General features: G+C 41.1%; 1 protein-coding gene across 1 annotated transcript in view; it reads right to left on the reverse strand.

Annotated features, from left to right (window-relative positions):
* The window catches only part of TLN2 (talin 2), a 523010-nt gene that overhangs the window by 162131 nt on the left and 343909 nt on the right, over positions 1-16970 (reverse strand). Inside the window, 2 exon segments of the mRNA XM_030188409.1 lie at positions 4581-4762; positions 8703-8843. Coding sequence (XP_030044269.1) covers positions 4581-4762; positions 8703-8843 — 323 coding nt within the window.

Below are 16970 nucleotides of genomic sequence, written 5' to 3' on the forward strand. Positions count from 1 at the left end.
CCGAGAGTCACATGTGTTATTAATTCATGGTTAAAAACCAGCAATGAATGTGGTATACAATACTTGATCCTGGTAATCAATACTTGATGTATTTGCAAGGGGGGGGGGGGGGGTACACAGGGGTAGAGGAGGGTGAGACATAGGCAGGGCTCCCATTTACATGGGTAATTTGCAGACAGAGCCGGCTTAACCACTGGACCAGGTGAGGCTCTGGCCCAGGGCTCCAGCAATTAACAGCCCCAAAATACCCAGCCTCTGACCTCACCTCATCTATAGGTTAAGCCTGGTCTTCCCCCACCCCTCCGCAGTTTGTGGGTCTGGTACTGCTTCCTCACCTTTATCAGTTCCTTGTGCTCCTGTAAAGTTTACGTCTGTCGCTGGTGACAGTGGTGGCAGCAGCAGCATGATGACAGGCTACTTGCGACCAGCCCCTGGGTCTTCCCTTTGCCACAGCCTGCATCCTCTGATGCAATTTCCTGTGGATGGGATGCAGCAGAGGGAAGACCCAGGGCTGGCTTAAGGCAGCCTGTCATGCTGCTGGGATCGATGCAAACTTTACAGGACCACAGGGGAGTGAGAATAGTGAGGTAACAGTGTTGGACCAACGGGAGAAGGGGGGAGAGGTGTTGAACCTGTGAGGAGGGGGAGTGGGGAGAAGAGGTCACCAGAGACTATGTGATTGGTTCAGGAAGCCACTATGTTGGTGAGCAGCCTGTTTGCAGTGATCAACCTGTTTGCAGAATACTGTATTTTACATGTGTTCTTGATTAATTTAGGTGCCTGCACTTATGCCAGCTCTACGGCTGATTTAACAGCAGGCACCTAAATGTTAGACATGCCGATACTGGGCTATGCTAATCTACTATAATAAAAAGCACCTCCAACATTTTGAAGCTGACTCCATGGCAGTGAAGGGTTTGTAGGGTTCATGCTGCCTGTAACGCTGTATACATATCCTGTCCTGACATTAGCATGCTTCCTGGTTCGTCACAAGCAGCAGACCAACCACACGATAGCAGCACGAGGCACACCAATAGACTCAAAAGAATAGCGCAACCTGTGTGCCTGGACACAGATTCACATACAGAACTTCATCGACGCAGAAAGACAACCGGCCTCAAGACTGCTGGTACCGCCAGGTAACCCCCCTCAGAGACACATGCGGCACCCCCCCGGCTCCGCAGCCAACGTCCAAAACCTCAACACTGCTGCTACCGTCGCCGGCGAAAACCACCTCAGATACTTTACGCCGCACTCCCAACCCTCAGTCCATGCCCAACGTCGCCGGCATCAACACTGCCAGTACTGCCGCCGCTACCACCCCCCTGCAAGCCACTCGCCACCTCCCTTACAACTCCCCTCCCAGACACACCCTCTCCCAGCTCGCCAGCAATGCTCCCCCTCCCCCCAAACACACAAAAGCTCTATCAGAAAGACACACCAAAACGCAACAACATGGTCTGAAGGATACATCAGCCTTGCAATGGAAAAAAACAAAAAACCACAGACACATCATCCCGGTTTGCCAACCAAGGCCCCCCCACCCCCCAATAAGGGAGGAGGGGTAACAGAGGAGGATGGGGGGTTGGGAGGGAGGGATGGAGAGGGGGTGGGGGGGAGGGGGCCCTGGAACCTTGCTAGCACCCATTTCCTTTCTGTTCGAAACGGGCCTCTTTTACTAGTATTCTATAATGGTGCATAGGTTCCATTGTAGTGCAGGCTCCTACTGCACGGTCTGGGGGCAGTCTAAATGGGGCACTTGCTTATAGAATCGCCTCCTTAGTGTGCATTCATGCAGTAGGACACATTAGTATCTCAGCTGTATCAGTACAGGAAAGTACTATTATTCTGGTAGCTTCACTGAGGTGCTTCCAGGTTTTGCAGACAGATGATGCGCTTATATACAGAATTGTGGTTTAATTCCTATAGCTTGCAAGATGATTTTACTAGTAAATCAGGAGGACGTGTGAAAACACAACTGTGGCTAACAGTCTAACATTCTATTTCCAGGCGGAACATACAGCCCTAACCGTTGTTAAAGATTTCCTTTACTTGCACTGACACAGTGTAATAACATAATATGACATAAGTGCTTATATTCCGTGAAACCTGGACAGCTCGACACGGATTACAAAGTCAAAAAGAACAGGAATAGCCCAGAGAATTGTACACATTAACACTGATAAAACAATAGGATTAAAAAAAAAAAAACCTTAAGTATTTTTGAAAAAAGCCAAGGTTTCAGAAATTTCCTAAAATTCAAATAAACTCAGGAATACCTACATTTCTTCAAAAGACAATACCAATAATTGGCAGACAACTACAAATGTCCAACATTGAATGTAATGTAATGATGATAATACAATGATTGTAATGTAATGCAAAATACTACAGAATGTACCATCTAATCACCGAAAATTGTAAGCCACACTGAACCGAAAACTTTTTTTGCATAATTGTGAGATATAAGAATGAATGAATGAACGAATAAATAAATAAATAAATAAAACAAAAGATGATTTAAAAATACTCAAGTAATAAACACCTTTTTAGGTGAAAGGAAATGCAGTATCAGAGGATTACATAGTTTTGAACATGATCCTAGCACAGACAGGCAGCCAATTAACTTTAATTAAAAGAGGAGTTACTCTTAATTCAAGCTCGTGGAGCTAAGTTTAACTGACACATAATGAACATGTTGCACTCATGAAGCAAGGAGCTGAATTCTCACTTCTATGGAATAAAGTAAAAGCATCTAAGCATACTGTAAACATACTGTTTACTATCAGACATCTGTGCAAACAGAAGGAAAATCAAAATTAATTTATACAAGCAATTAAAAATTAAAACTACTGCAGATATAAAAGTTAAAGGTGGTTTTCAAATTAAGGACTAGGTTTACTAAAAGACACTATTAATACATGTTATTTACCACAGGTCCCGCTTTAGGTAATTGGACCTATTTAGGAATAACACGTTAATGGCATATTTATGTGGTAACACACTTTAGTAAATCTACTCCTAAATATTACAAGGAAAGTCAATATATATATAAACCTGTTACAAACAAATGTAACTATTGTGACTCAACACTTTCACACCATTATTAATATCCTCAAGGGCCAGTGCAACATTAAGCAAGTCTAGGGCTGCAGCTTCTTGGAGTAGTAAGGAAAAATTTGCTAATACCTGCTCATTTCTTCCTTGAGTCTACCAGAGCAGTCTAGAACCAATGGATTTTCACTGAGAAGTCCTTACAATGTTGACCAAAAGTATGATATTGGGAGAGCATGTTCACAAAAAACATGGAGAGCTGCACTTCAGTCATGTTCTCCAACATTTACAAGCGTTCAGCAGTGGTTTTATTGAAGGCACGGGAGTTAAACGGGTTTTGTAAAAATGCTGCTGTGGACTTCTGGTTGCCCTAATCTGCTTTGTTTATCAAGAAATGAAGGATTCTGACTTGCAACAGCAAGCTGCTTTGTTTCCTCAAAGACTTATGCATTATCAACTACCGTGACAATTTCTCAAAGAAGAGGGGCTGACATGCTACACGATACAGCTGTTGGAATTTTTTTTCGTTTTAATATGGACACTTAGGGCTCAGCAGTCACCAGTTTAACAGCAGCTTATATAATGTAGCAGATCAAGAACTGTCTAAAAACTGAAATTTTGCTAAGATGCATTCTCTCAAATTATGAACTTATAAAAAGTCTGCTAAGGGTTGCAACCACTTATTCTCCTGGATTTCGAGTTTATACAATAATGGAATAGAAGTGATGAATCCCACTAGTTAGATATGTGTGCTACAAACATTTACTGGACTTTCCTTGATTGAACAAAAATAATTAATAAATTATCTGTTTAACTGATATCTGCAGTGGTTTTAATTTTACTTATTCATTTTGATTTTCAATGCTGGTTTCAATGTTGGGAATGTACCCAAAGGAAATCATTATCTGCTCCACTGATGCACTTTATAGAGATGCCTAGAAGAGTTTTTTAACTATACATATTCTTTTAACAATTCGATTTGCCTTTATAAAGCTGAGAACAACTGGGAGTCAAATATTTTGATCTGATATTGCAGGAATAGCCCTAGAAACATAGCTTAGGTTTGTTTCAGTCAAACTGAAGTCGCACAACCTATAACATTGTTGCAGCTTAAAGCTATAGAACGTCAAACCATGCGCATACATTATATATTCATCCCACTTACGCAGTAAATAGACAGCATGATGGCAGCTCAAGTTATACAATTGCTTGTTATATTTAAGAGCTTAAAGACAGCAAAGTAACTCTACATAACCCCAAAATCGTATACCTAATTTTAAATAGAACAGGAAAGAAATGCATACATCAGGGTGGAATATTATTTAACAAAAGAGACATCAAACAAACCATGTAATCCTTTATCATTACATTTACTTCAGCACACAATCATTTTCTGTAGTAAGCACCAAGATAGGAAGGGATAACAGTATACGTTTGTTATACAGTGGTATACTCTAAGTTCACTTTAAATGATGACACTCTCATTAATTTTGAGAACAAAAAGTGTTAAATGGTAGAATACCTACCTAATAGATGTTATAAGGCTCTTAATGGAGTCAGAAACAATTCGAGAATGGCCAGCCAGCGTGGACCATGTGGGTGGGTCCTTTGGATTAATTGCTAATGAGCGAGCAGTTTTGATTAAAGACGATGAGCTCTCCAGCATGGTCTTGGCAGAGATGAGAATTGGTTCCTGTGCTAGAGTTCCCTATGAAAATGAGGGAAAGGAAAGCAATACTTTTCATTTAGGCACCGTGTTGATTCCTGGATAAATATATGAATGATGCAGCTTTTTTTTACAGACGTGAGGTGCCACTACTTTTTAGTTTGTGAAACTTTACTACTTATGCTCTTGTTTAGTAATTATATCGATTATTATTCAAATTTCAATCATTTCTCATTTTAGCTACCCCAAACTGATGAAAGGATACTGACCATATCTGAATTTGATCATGGAAATTTTAGGTCTGGAGGGATGGCAGTCTGCCTTAAGCACCAGAGCTTTCTCTGGTTCTTCTGCATGGTTCTTATCCTGTTACCACCAAGGACAAAATTTTATTAATAGAGCCCAGTTTATGTGGCGATATTAAAAACCAAGGGCCTTATGTGCTAAGCAATTTTCTCAGAAGTACAAAATGTGAAAATTCTTTAGTATATCTTAACCCTAAGAGGGTAATTAGTATTTTCCACATGTAGGGGGAATTCAGTATTGGTTGACCAAAGTTACATGCCGGGATAACCTGCACTAAGCTAGTATTCTCTAAAGGTCATTCTGCGTGGAACGGCCTCTATAGAATACTAGCTTTGCATGCAGTTTCGCACTTAACTTTTGGCACAAGTATTTATGCCTGCCAAAGTCTGGTGTAAATGCTCATGCCCAGCTAATGGCATCCTGGATGTTTTTTGGCTGGATTCAACTTAACTGGCCAAGCCGATATTTAGCGCTGACTGGTTAAGTTGAAACCAGCCAAAGATAGGTCTGCTATTTCGGTGGCCTAATTTGGCTGCCGAGCTTACCCGTCGATGCGCTGAATATCAGCGGATACATGGTGAAATCATACGATATAATCAGTTATCCACTAAGCGTTAACCGGCAATATTCAGTGGGAGATAACCTGGGCTTAAAAGAGTGAGTCTGCTATTCTTTGTACAAAATCTAGGAAGGAGCATTCTACAGGAGACCACTCATTCCCAGCTTGTAGAGGAAAGACCTCTAACGGGAGGCCAGAATAATCTTCTTTACAACAGTACTCTTCTGATAGCTATCTAGGGACTCCAAGACTCTTCAGAATCTAACTCAAAGACAACAGTCAATTATAAGTTTGGCACTGTCTCCTATTCTAAACCCATTCAACTGACTTGGTGTAGACAGCCCAGCCCCAAGTTCAGGTGTGAGCACCAACATACTCAGCATGGAAGGGAGGATAGCTCAGCGCACCAGTCATGGTACTCCACACCAGAAACTTGATACTGTTCATACACTGCAGGAATACTTCATCAATTCTCTTGTCAACTTCATGGGTATGCCTCATAGTAGAGTAGATTTTCTCCACAGCCCAAACCTTGAAGACAGAACTCAGCTCCAAATATAGCCATTTAGGTTGGTGCAAGAATGCTCAGCATGTAGTTTCTCTCAGAGACATTTATCAAAGATATGACAATTTGCATTAAAGCTTTGGAACCCCGCTTCAGTGCTCCAAGTAGGGGCTCCAGCTTCATGGTTGAGCATGCAGAGCCCCGATTCTGGCTTTAAGCACGAGTAGTGACATTTCCCTCGACTCCTTCTTTAAATTTATTTTAGACTGAACAGCCACAATATCATCTTTTTTGTTGACTCCATGAAAGGTAAAACACAACCTCAAAGGTGTATTTTTCTTACAATTTGAATAAAGTATTTATATGGTGATTATTTTAGAAGCTTATTCTCATTTTGGATGTCTGAAAACTGGCATTTAGCCACCATATTGAATGTATGTACAACTCCCAATTTTACAAGGCAGTGATCCATATGGCAAAGGGTGTGGTTGGGCACGTTCTGAGGGGACTAAGAGAGGGCCCGAAATACGGACATCTAACTCCGATTACAGAAGGGAACAGGATGGTCCAAGTCTAAAAATGATGGACGCCTGTATTCAGACCTGGTACTTGTCAACATACAGGTTACAAAAGTTGCTCTGATTAAGCAACTATCCACTGGAGGGAATAAGGCACAACACCTCCTTAATCCTCCAATGGTAGCTATCCCTCTCGCTCTCCTCCTGAATGAGGAACTGGCAAGGGATACCAGGCTCTATTAACAGCGTCAGGTATTATGGGAATTCTTAACAGATGAGCATGCAGGAGTAGCCCGAGGAGTAGTATGAACTGTTGCGAGAGGTTATGGCAGCCATGATTTCTTAGCAGCCACAAAGGCAAGAGTGGTGGTTGGCGCTGGGTGGGAGGGGAAAGAAAGGAGGGGTTTTGGGGATCTCAGAGAGCTAAAGAAAAAGTAATGTAGGTCCTGGCTGATAGTCAGCTGGGGCCCATATAACTGTCTTATGCGGGCCTTGGCTGAATATTGTCCAGGACCCGCATAAGCCCTGGCAGCCAGGGCCATTTTAGTTAGTCCTGGATATTCACTATCGGTGTCTGGACATGGTCTGGCACTGAATATCTGGGGCTAATTGGCTGGAGTAAGTATTCTTCTGTTCCTGGAGGGTTCACAATTAAAAAAAAAAAACACAAAAGCTGAAGTGGGATTCTCAACCCACTGCTCTGCATTGGGGTCTGTGTGACTGTTTTATAAGATGGACAATCCTATGCTGCCACATAGACATTCATAAGCCCCTTGTTTTCCCGATTCATAATTTGGACATTTGTTTGTAAAATGGATGTTCATGCTGTATCCTGTTCTTAAATACATGTGAGATGGACACCCATTTGTGACATTCTGGCTTGGACGTCCTTTCTAAAGCGCCCTTTTATGTATATAGAATTTGTCATTATACATGGGCTCTCTATCTGAATAAAACTAGTACTTTTGGATAGAACAGCTTTGGCTAATTTTCCAAGTAATATCTTATTCAAATGGATATTCTAGCCCACTTCCCTTGCACACTCAGAATCTTATGGATTCTGCTCTCTGTCTTTACTGATAAGTGAAACAGATTGCAAAAAAATGCTGATTTTTAAAGTTATGCTTGTTGGGGTGACAAACTGTTGCTTAACCCCGATGATTTTCATACTATACTTCAAAAACTTGTAGTGTACGGCATTGGAGTCTTTTCTATCCAATATCTCAGCACGCCTGCTACTTAATTACAACCTTAACTTGTGCAGAATGCAGCTGTCCATCTTTGTTGTGTTTTCTTCAGAGTTAAGAGTTGAAGTTCAAACGGCCACCTTCATGAAACATTTAAAAAGCCTTGCTATTTCAAATACCTAATTATCATTGAGATTCTTACCCATCTTCTTTTTAATCTTTACTTAACATTATTAGCCACCCCGATACAAGTGTTTGGATCTCTATGCAAATGATTTCCAGCTGCTCCACACTTCCACTCCTCCAAACCTTAACCACTTTAATGCATGCCTTGATGCTGCTACTATATGGCTGGAGAGGCACAAATTGAAATTAAATCCCAGCGAAACTCAGTGTCCAGAAGGACATCATTTTTGCTTGCACTTTTTATCTGTGATTCTGCACCTTAAAAGATACTATATAAAAAAAAATCTTGGAGTTATGACTCTCTCTATAGTGCTTATAAAATCATTTTTCTTTATCAAATTCATCTTTTTCAGCCATACCTTAGCATGAAAAAAAGACCTCCAAATCCTCACTTACACCCTAATCCTCTCTGACTAGAGTACTGCAGTGCCTTGTTATCTGATCTTTCTATCATGAATATAAGGTGTCTTCATCTCATGTTCTTCTAAAATCATCATAGAAGCAAAAAAAATAAAATCATGTTACCTTCCCTTCTGCTAGAATATCACTGACTTCCCATTTCATACAGTGTAAAAATCAAACTTCTCTAATGCTTGCTTTTATCGCCTCACTTACAGACTTTAATATCTTCTAAACAGTGTCTCCTAGTCATTTGACTTCCAATTAGAATTTGGGTCAAGGCTTTGAGCTATTTATCTAAAGACATCATCAAATTCCTTACCTCACTGCTGATCTGAGCTGGAATGCTGGCAAACTCAGGGTTGGAAGCAAATGTTGTCAGATTATCCACTGCGTCAATCAAAGGGGCTGTTGCAGTTCGACACTTATCACGTGTGCCCTCTGAGAAATCTCCATCCAGGGTCTGTAGAATAGATTGAACAGAAGCTCAATGGAGATACTCAATTTACAAGCTGCAGAATCAAGTTCAGATGAACAGGTCCCTTTTGGATAAAACATGTCTAATAATTATTTTACATTCATCGCCACTTTAAAACAAGACTGATCCAATTAGCAACTTACCCTCTTCAGTCATGGCTGTTAGTGCTGGCCCAAATAGTAGATGACAGCAGATAAAGACCTGTATGGTCCATCCAGTCACAGCATAAGGTATGATGTGTTACTACATATGTATACTTGATCTTGCTTTGTCCTGGCCATTTTCAGGGCACAGACTGTAAAAGTCTGCTTGGCATGAGTCTTGTTCTCCAACTACTGAAGTTGTCATCAAAGCCTCACGCCAGCCCACCCAAATCTGTCCAGCCAAGATCAGGGCATAGACTATAGAAGTCGACCAGCACTTCGTTTTGCTTTCTAATTACTGGTGTTGCCATCTAACCACCACTAAGTTTATTTAGTTTCACACCTTCTATACAGGATTTCTTTGTGTTTATCCCATGCATTTTTTAATTCTGTTACCGTTTTCATCTCCACCACCTCTCATGGGAGAGCATTTCAGGTATCTAAACACCCTCTCTATGAAAAAGTACTTCCTGACATTATTCTTGAGTTGGCCCCCCTATAACCTCTATTCTTGTCTTCTAGTTCTACCATCTTCCCGTCTCTCGAAAAGGTTTGTTTGTAGATTAATACCTTTCAAATAATTCAATGTCTGTATCATATCACCCTTGTCTCTTCTTTCTTCCAGGGTACACATGTTCAGGTCCTCTGGTCTCTCCTCATATGTCTTGTGATGCAAACCCCACACTATTTTCATCGCTTTTCTCTGAACTGCTTCAAGTCTTTTTACATCCTTAGCAAAATACGGTCTCCAAAACTGAACACAATACTTCAAGTGGGGCCTCACCAATGACTTATACAGGGATATCAACACCTTCTTTCTTCTGCTAGTTATACTCCTTCTCTATTCAGCCTAGCATCCTTCTAGCCATGGCCACAACCTTGTCACATTGTTTTGTCACCTTGAGATCCTCAGATATCATCACCCCAAGGTCCCTATTATGAGCTGTCCTTATCAATCTCTCCCCTCCTATCTGGTACATCTCCTTTGGATTTCTGTACACCAAATGCATCACTCTGCATTTCTTGGCATTAAATTTTAACTCACTACTAAATCTCAAAATCAATTAACAATCATCACTATCATCCCTAAACAGAGATCCAAACAGTAAAAAGTTTTATATTGTGTACTAATGTGCTCAGTCCATACCCATTCCAACCATTATATCCCAAAAGGAATATGCGGTAGTGTCACAAGGGAACCATCATAGCACATTACATGTTCCACCTCCTTGTATTGTGTATGTACATACATTTGGGTCAACCTGGACCATAATCAATCTTGACAAACTTATTTCAAATGGATAAGTCAAACAAATATTCATGCATAAATATTACAATTAAGTATATCTTTATAGGTACCTCGTTATTGCCCAGGTTGCATATCAAGAAAATTAAACACCACGCTATGTCTGAGGCGCTGATCTTATGTGGTTCAATCCTAAAGATGAAAGTGCTAGAGAAAATTGAAATGCATATAACCTACTCCATATTATACTTCCCTTTGGGATACTGTGTGCTCGTGCTCACTTGCCCATTATTTATTATTATTATTAATTGCATTTGTATCCCACATTTTCCCACCTATTTGCAGGCTCAATGTGGCTTACATAGATTTGATAACATTGTCATAGCTGGATAACAGATACAGTTAGTTATGTGTAGCAGTTAAGGAAGGGGAGAGGGAAGAAGGAAGAGAGTTGTTAAGGTAGTTATAGAGGGTGTACGATCATAATTGAGTGGACAGAGGGGGGCATAATCGAACAGAAACGCCTATCTCCATGGGCGTTTATCTCAGAGAACGGGTCCGTGAAGGGGCGGACCGAATTGTATTTTCGAAAAAACATGGACGTTTATCTTTTTTTGAGCTGGGCGTTTTTGTTTTTCAGCGATAATGGAAACCGAAAACGCCCAGCTCAAAAACGAATAACTCCAAGACATTTATTCGTGGGAGGGGCCAGGATTCGTACTGCACCGGTCCACCTCACATGCCAGAACACCAACCGGGCACCCTAGGGGGCACTTTTACAAAAAAAAAAAAAAAAGGTAAAACAGCTCCCAGGTGCATAGCACCCTTCCCTTGGGTGTTGAGCCCCCAAAATCCCCCTCAAAACCCACTGCCCACAAGTCTACACCATTACTATAGCCCTAAGGGGTGAAGGGGGGCACCTACACGTGGGTACAGTGGGTTTGGGGGGCGGTTTGGAGGGCTCCCATTTACCAGCACAAGTGTAACAGGTGGGGGGGGGGATGAGCCTGGGTCCACCTGCCTGAAGTCCATTGCTCCAGTGACCTGCATACTGCTGCCAGGGAGGTGGGTATGACATTTGAGGGTGAAAATAAAAAGTTGTGAAACGGCATATTTTGTGGTGGGAGGGGGTTCGTGACCACTGGGGGAGTCAGGGGAGGTCATCCCCGATTCCCTCCAGTGGTCATCTGGTCATTTAGGGCACTTTTTGGGGCCTTATTCGTGGAAAAACAGGGTCCAGGAAAAGTGCCCTAAATTCTCACTAAAAACGCATATTTTTTTTCCATTATCGGCGAAAGGTGCCCATCTCTGATCGGCAGATAACCACGCCCCAGTTCCACCTTCACCACGCCTTCGACACGCCCCCATCAACGTTGTCCGCATCCGCGACGGAGTGCAGTTGAAAACGTCCAAATTCGGCTTTTGATTATACCACTTTATTCGTTTTTGGGAGATAAACGTCTATCTCCCAATTTGGGTCACAATATAGGCGTTTTTCTCTTTCGATTATAAGCAGGTTAGTGAGGTTATAGGTTTTCATTGTAGGCCTTGTTGAAGAAGTATGTTTTCAGAGATTTTCGAAACATAGTTGTTTCTTTGATTGCTTTCAGATCTGTAGGTAATGCATTCCATATCTGCATGCTCTTGTAAGAGAAGGTAGTGGTGTGCATCAGCTTGTAGTGCAGGTTGAGAAATTTGCGGGATGATCTTGTGGCGTTTCTGGGAGGTAGGTCCAAGAGGTTTAGCATATAGATTGGGGCGTCTGCATGAATGATTTTGTGTACAATCGTGCAGATCTTGACCGCAATGTGCTTCTTAAGTGGAAGCCAGTGAAGTTTCTCTCTTATGGGTTTTGCGCTTTCATATTTGGTTTTTCCAAATATGAGTCTGGCAGCTGTATTCTGGGCAGTTTGGAGTTTTTTGATTGTCTGTTCTTTGCACCCAGCATATAGTGCGTTGCAGTAGTCCAAATGGCTTATTACCATTGATTGTACCAGGGTACGGAAGATGTATCTCGGGAAGAAAGGTTTTACTCTTTTAAGTTTCCACATGGTGTAGAACATCTTTTTCGTCGTGTTTTTCACGTGGGTATCAAGAGTGAGGTTTCACACGCGATTCACTCATCCTATTTATTCTTTCATATTCAAACCATCAATTTGGGGGAACTGCTTGCAAGTCCGAAAAGGAATGTGGAGGAACAACCCGGCCACTTTAAGTGTGGAACATGCATGTACTGTCAATATGTGTATGAAGGAGATAAAATCCAGTTACCTGGGAGTACTCGATGGTTTTACATGCAAAAAAGAACTAATTGCAATTCTGTGGGGGTAGTCTACTGTGTTTGGTGTCCGTGCCATCTCATGTATATTGGACACACCACTAGAAAGATCAAAGTTCGGATTGGTGAACATATTAACAATATGCGTACATATAAACCGGAGGCTCCCTTATCACAACATTGGCAGGATTTCCACCATGAAATTAAGGATTTGAGCTATACAGTTTTATTGCATGTTGAACTACAGAGAGGAAAAGTTTTGAGTAACATTCTTGTTCAAAAGGAACAGAGATTTATATTTTCCTGGAATACTGTGCATCCACGAGGACTGAATAGAGCAGTCGAGTGGCTATGACAAAGGGACTGAGTGGGATGAGCGAGGACTTGTTGACGTATGTCAGTTTATATATACTTTTTCGTGTACTTTGGAGGGACCTGGGGTTGGATGACATAGCTGATCTGGGGATGGAGGGCATTTTGTAAAAGGTTTTTTTTTTTAAACCAATGATGTTAAATGGGTGGAGCTCTATCTGGCATTTATGGAGCGCGGGAAAAGTGATGTCAGACGCTCTGAACTGTGAGAGAGGATCGCTCTGGCGGTTACCCATTCGGGGTCTGTGTCCGATAGCGGTTTTGAAAAAGCAATATTGTAAGTACATTCTATTGTTGTTAAGAGTGTTAGCAGCTTTAGGTTAAACCATACGTTCTAGTGCAAGCGTGTGACTGTGGGTAGTATATTGCTGACTATTGATCTTACTTGCAGATTATCCCTTTCTGAAGATGCATCGCGAAACTCGGTTAGAGTTAAAGGGATTGATGGTTTGAATATGAAAGAATGAATAGGACGAACGAATCATGTGTGAAATAATGGGCAAGTGAGCACTACAACTGCCAATCTCCGAAACTTTAAGAATCCTTGGAGTCACTATCGACCGCCACCTAACACTTGAGACTCACGCAAACAACACAATAAAAAAGATGTTCTACTCCATGTGGAAACTGAAAAGAATAAGACCATTCTTTCCGAGATCCGTCTTCCGCAGCCTAGTACAATCACTCGTACTCAGTCACTTGGACTACTGTAATTCACTATATGCAGGCTGCAAAGAACAAATACTGAAGAAACTTCAAACAACCCAGAATACAGCAGCCAGACTCATCTTCGGAAAACCAAAATACGAAAGTGCAAAACCCTTACGTGAGAAACTGCACTGGCTCCCACTCAAGGAACGGATCACCTTTAAAGTTTGCACCTTAGTCCACAAAATCATTCATGGTGTAGCCCCTGCATACATGTCTGATTTAATAGACCTGCCACCCAGAAACGCAAAAAGATCATCCCAAACTTTCCTGAATCTCCACTTCCCTAACTGCAAAGGCGTAAAATACAAAGCACTGCATGCATCAACTTTCTCCTATAAGAGCACGCAACTCTGGAATACAATACCACACAACCTGAAAACGATCTACGAATTAACCGACTTCCGCAAACGACTGAAGACCTATCTCTTTGAGAAAATTTACGGCAAGGATCAAAACACATGAAGCCTATACACACCAACAGAATTGCATCAATACACTTTCTTGTACCCTCCTACCCGTACTCACACCACTATTAACACTCCCATATATAAAATAGTTATACCTAAGGCTCCTTGCCATTATTCTATCGCCCTATTTTTCCCCCATTGTACCATTCCAATGTTTCTACGCCAAACGATGGCTTGGCTCGATTCTGTTTTCACATAACTCCTCACAATGTTAACCCATAATCGAACTGTACATATTGTATGTCCATAATTCACAATATATTGTAAGCCACACTGAGCCCGCAAATAGGTGGGAAAATGTGGGATACAAATGCAATAAAATAAAATAAATAATAAAGCACACAGTATCCCAAAGGGAAGTATAATATGGAGTAGGTCATATTTATTTCAATTTTCCAAGATATACCCTTGGCAGCCAACTGCAGTCCACCTCTAGGATTTTCTTCTGTGAACACCAAAGAGACGTATTTGTTTAGCACGTTCACTTTATCCTCATCACTCTCAACATAGCTATTCTCAGCATCTTTCAGTCTTACAATTCCATTCCTAGCTTTTCTCCTTTCCCCAATATTTCCGAAAAAGGTCTTGTCACCTCTCTTTATATCTTTAGCCATTTTTTCTCCCACTTGTGCTTTCGCTAGCCATATTTCCCTCTTTGCTTCTTTGAGTTTACTCCGGTAATCTTTTCCGTGATCCTGTTGTTGCGTTCTTCTATATTTCTTGAATGCAGCCTCTTTTGCCCTTATTTTTTTTGGCCACTTGTTTGGAGAACCATATAGGCTCCCTGTTTCTCTTGTATTTGTTTACTTTGCGCCTATAAAGATCTGTTGCATAACTGCTACAGAGCTAAATTAAATAAAATATTTAAACAACATAATCAAAATTTGATAGAAATCCTTAACATTGCTAAAATAACAGCTGTGGGTGTTTCTGAAGTATTTATTCTTATACAGGCTAAAGGCAGACACTACATTTAGGTGGCACTGACTAATCTAGAGCACTCTATTTGCCTTCATAGAAGAAAAAAAAACACTTGATGGAATAGATCAGCTGTCTCCTATATCAGAGGATAGTTTAAATTTGACTGCTTTTCTTGAATCACAATGGTGATCACAATGACTTTGGATCATGATTGCGACTGGTTCTTGAAGTTTTATTTCCAACACAGAGAAACCTTACTTTGTACCTTGAAAGTTAGGATTTTTCCAGATGTTGCTAAGGCAACTCAGAATCGTCATAAACAACAAATACTTGTTAAGACCTAGAGTTTTGGCCTTAGGGGCCTCTTTATTGCTGAAGTTTCCTTGTAAAGGTATGATTAGATATAATAATGAATCCTTTGAGCCCTCACATCTTATGATGTTTCTGAGTAATAAGACGGTGTCTCAAGGACAACTTGTGACATCTATGCCTTTAAAAGGGCTGCAGGCTTGATTTATTTTGCCACTCTATCTTTTGTGATATTTGTAAATGTCTGTTCTCTATGGAATGTTTTTTTTTTTAAAGATTTGTTAATAATTACTTAAATTGTTTGATCTCTTTTCTCTCCCTACTATGGAGGACTTGTGTAATAAGTGGTATTATTTTTATTTCTTTTTTTCCCTTTAATAGTAAGGATTTTCTTTTTTATTACCACCTATTTTTTTCCATTCTCATTGAATAGAACAGTTTGCCACTGCAGCTTAAATGTGAAACCAGTAAATCAGCATCACCTGAACGACTTTGTTGTTTAAAGGCTTTTATGATTTTGATCAATGATATATTTGTGATCTGTCTTGAATTCTTAAGTGTTCTGTATTTGTTTATTATATTTTTATGAATGTTTTATTGTAACCCGCCCTGAATAAGGGCAGGCTAAAAAAATAATACATCTAAATCTAATCTAATATGTAATTTTCACTCAAATGAGCCATCATCTCCTCTTTGGTCCACGTAGGATATTTCTCAACATAAAAGCAGTTTCTGTAGAACTTCACAAGTGAACCTCCCAGTCCAGGGAGGATTGCTGCTTTTCAACAATTCTGAGTAGTAGGTTGGGCTGGTGCCTCTCTTTCCATTTACAACCCTAGGGGCCACATAATTTTATCTCTCTCTGACAGAAAGAAAAATTGTATTGTACCAGAGCTCAAGGATCTAATGACACAATTGTCTCATAAGGTGTTTTTTTTTTTAACGCAAAAGTCATGGAGACCAGCACTGCATCTTGTTGTTACTGGTTAGGTTGAAATATTAGCCTAGAAATATTGAGAGTTAATAAAGTGGATAGCAAAATACCATAATGTAGAGCCCAGCACCGAGGATGAAAGCTGCTGGAAAGGGAATAGTATTTGGTAAGAATGAATACAAAGATACATATAGGCTGTCAATATATACATGCATAAACATATATTGGCCGGAACTTGCATAGCTATATTTTAACTGGAAAGTACTTCTGATCCAGCTGCAAGCCCCCCCAAATAGCCCCTACTTCTTCGTACCCCCCTGAGCCCATTAGATTCATAACTACTCCCAACCCTCCTGAGGTCTAGGTAGGCCCCACCTGTATCCCTGGTGGTCCTACTGGGAGCAGGAGCAAAGCCCCCTTGCTGCTGCTCCTTGCGCATGCTGGCTGCAAATGGCTGCCGTGACCTCATGTGGGAGCTTGTGTTACTTGGGTAGCACTGTGAGTTTGGAGGGCTGGGAGTGGGGAGTAGGAAGGAGGGGGGCTATTCTGGGAGCCGGGAGGGAAATTGGGGGTACTTTCCAGTTAAAATATTATTATGTGGGTCCTGGCCAATATTTAGTGCTGGGGCCCGCATAGCGAAGTGAGTGCCAGCACTGAATAATGCAGGCACTCACATAATCCCAGGCTCCTCCCTAATGCTTCCCCCTATAATGCCCCTGACCTATCCACTT

The sequence above is a fragment of the Microcaecilia unicolor genome, chromosome 1 (assembly GCF_901765095.1).
Source record: "Microcaecilia unicolor chromosome 1, aMicUni1.1, whole genome shotgun sequence".
NCBI lineage: Eukaryota > Metazoa > Chordata > Amphibia > Gymnophiona > Siphonopidae > Microcaecilia > Microcaecilia unicolor.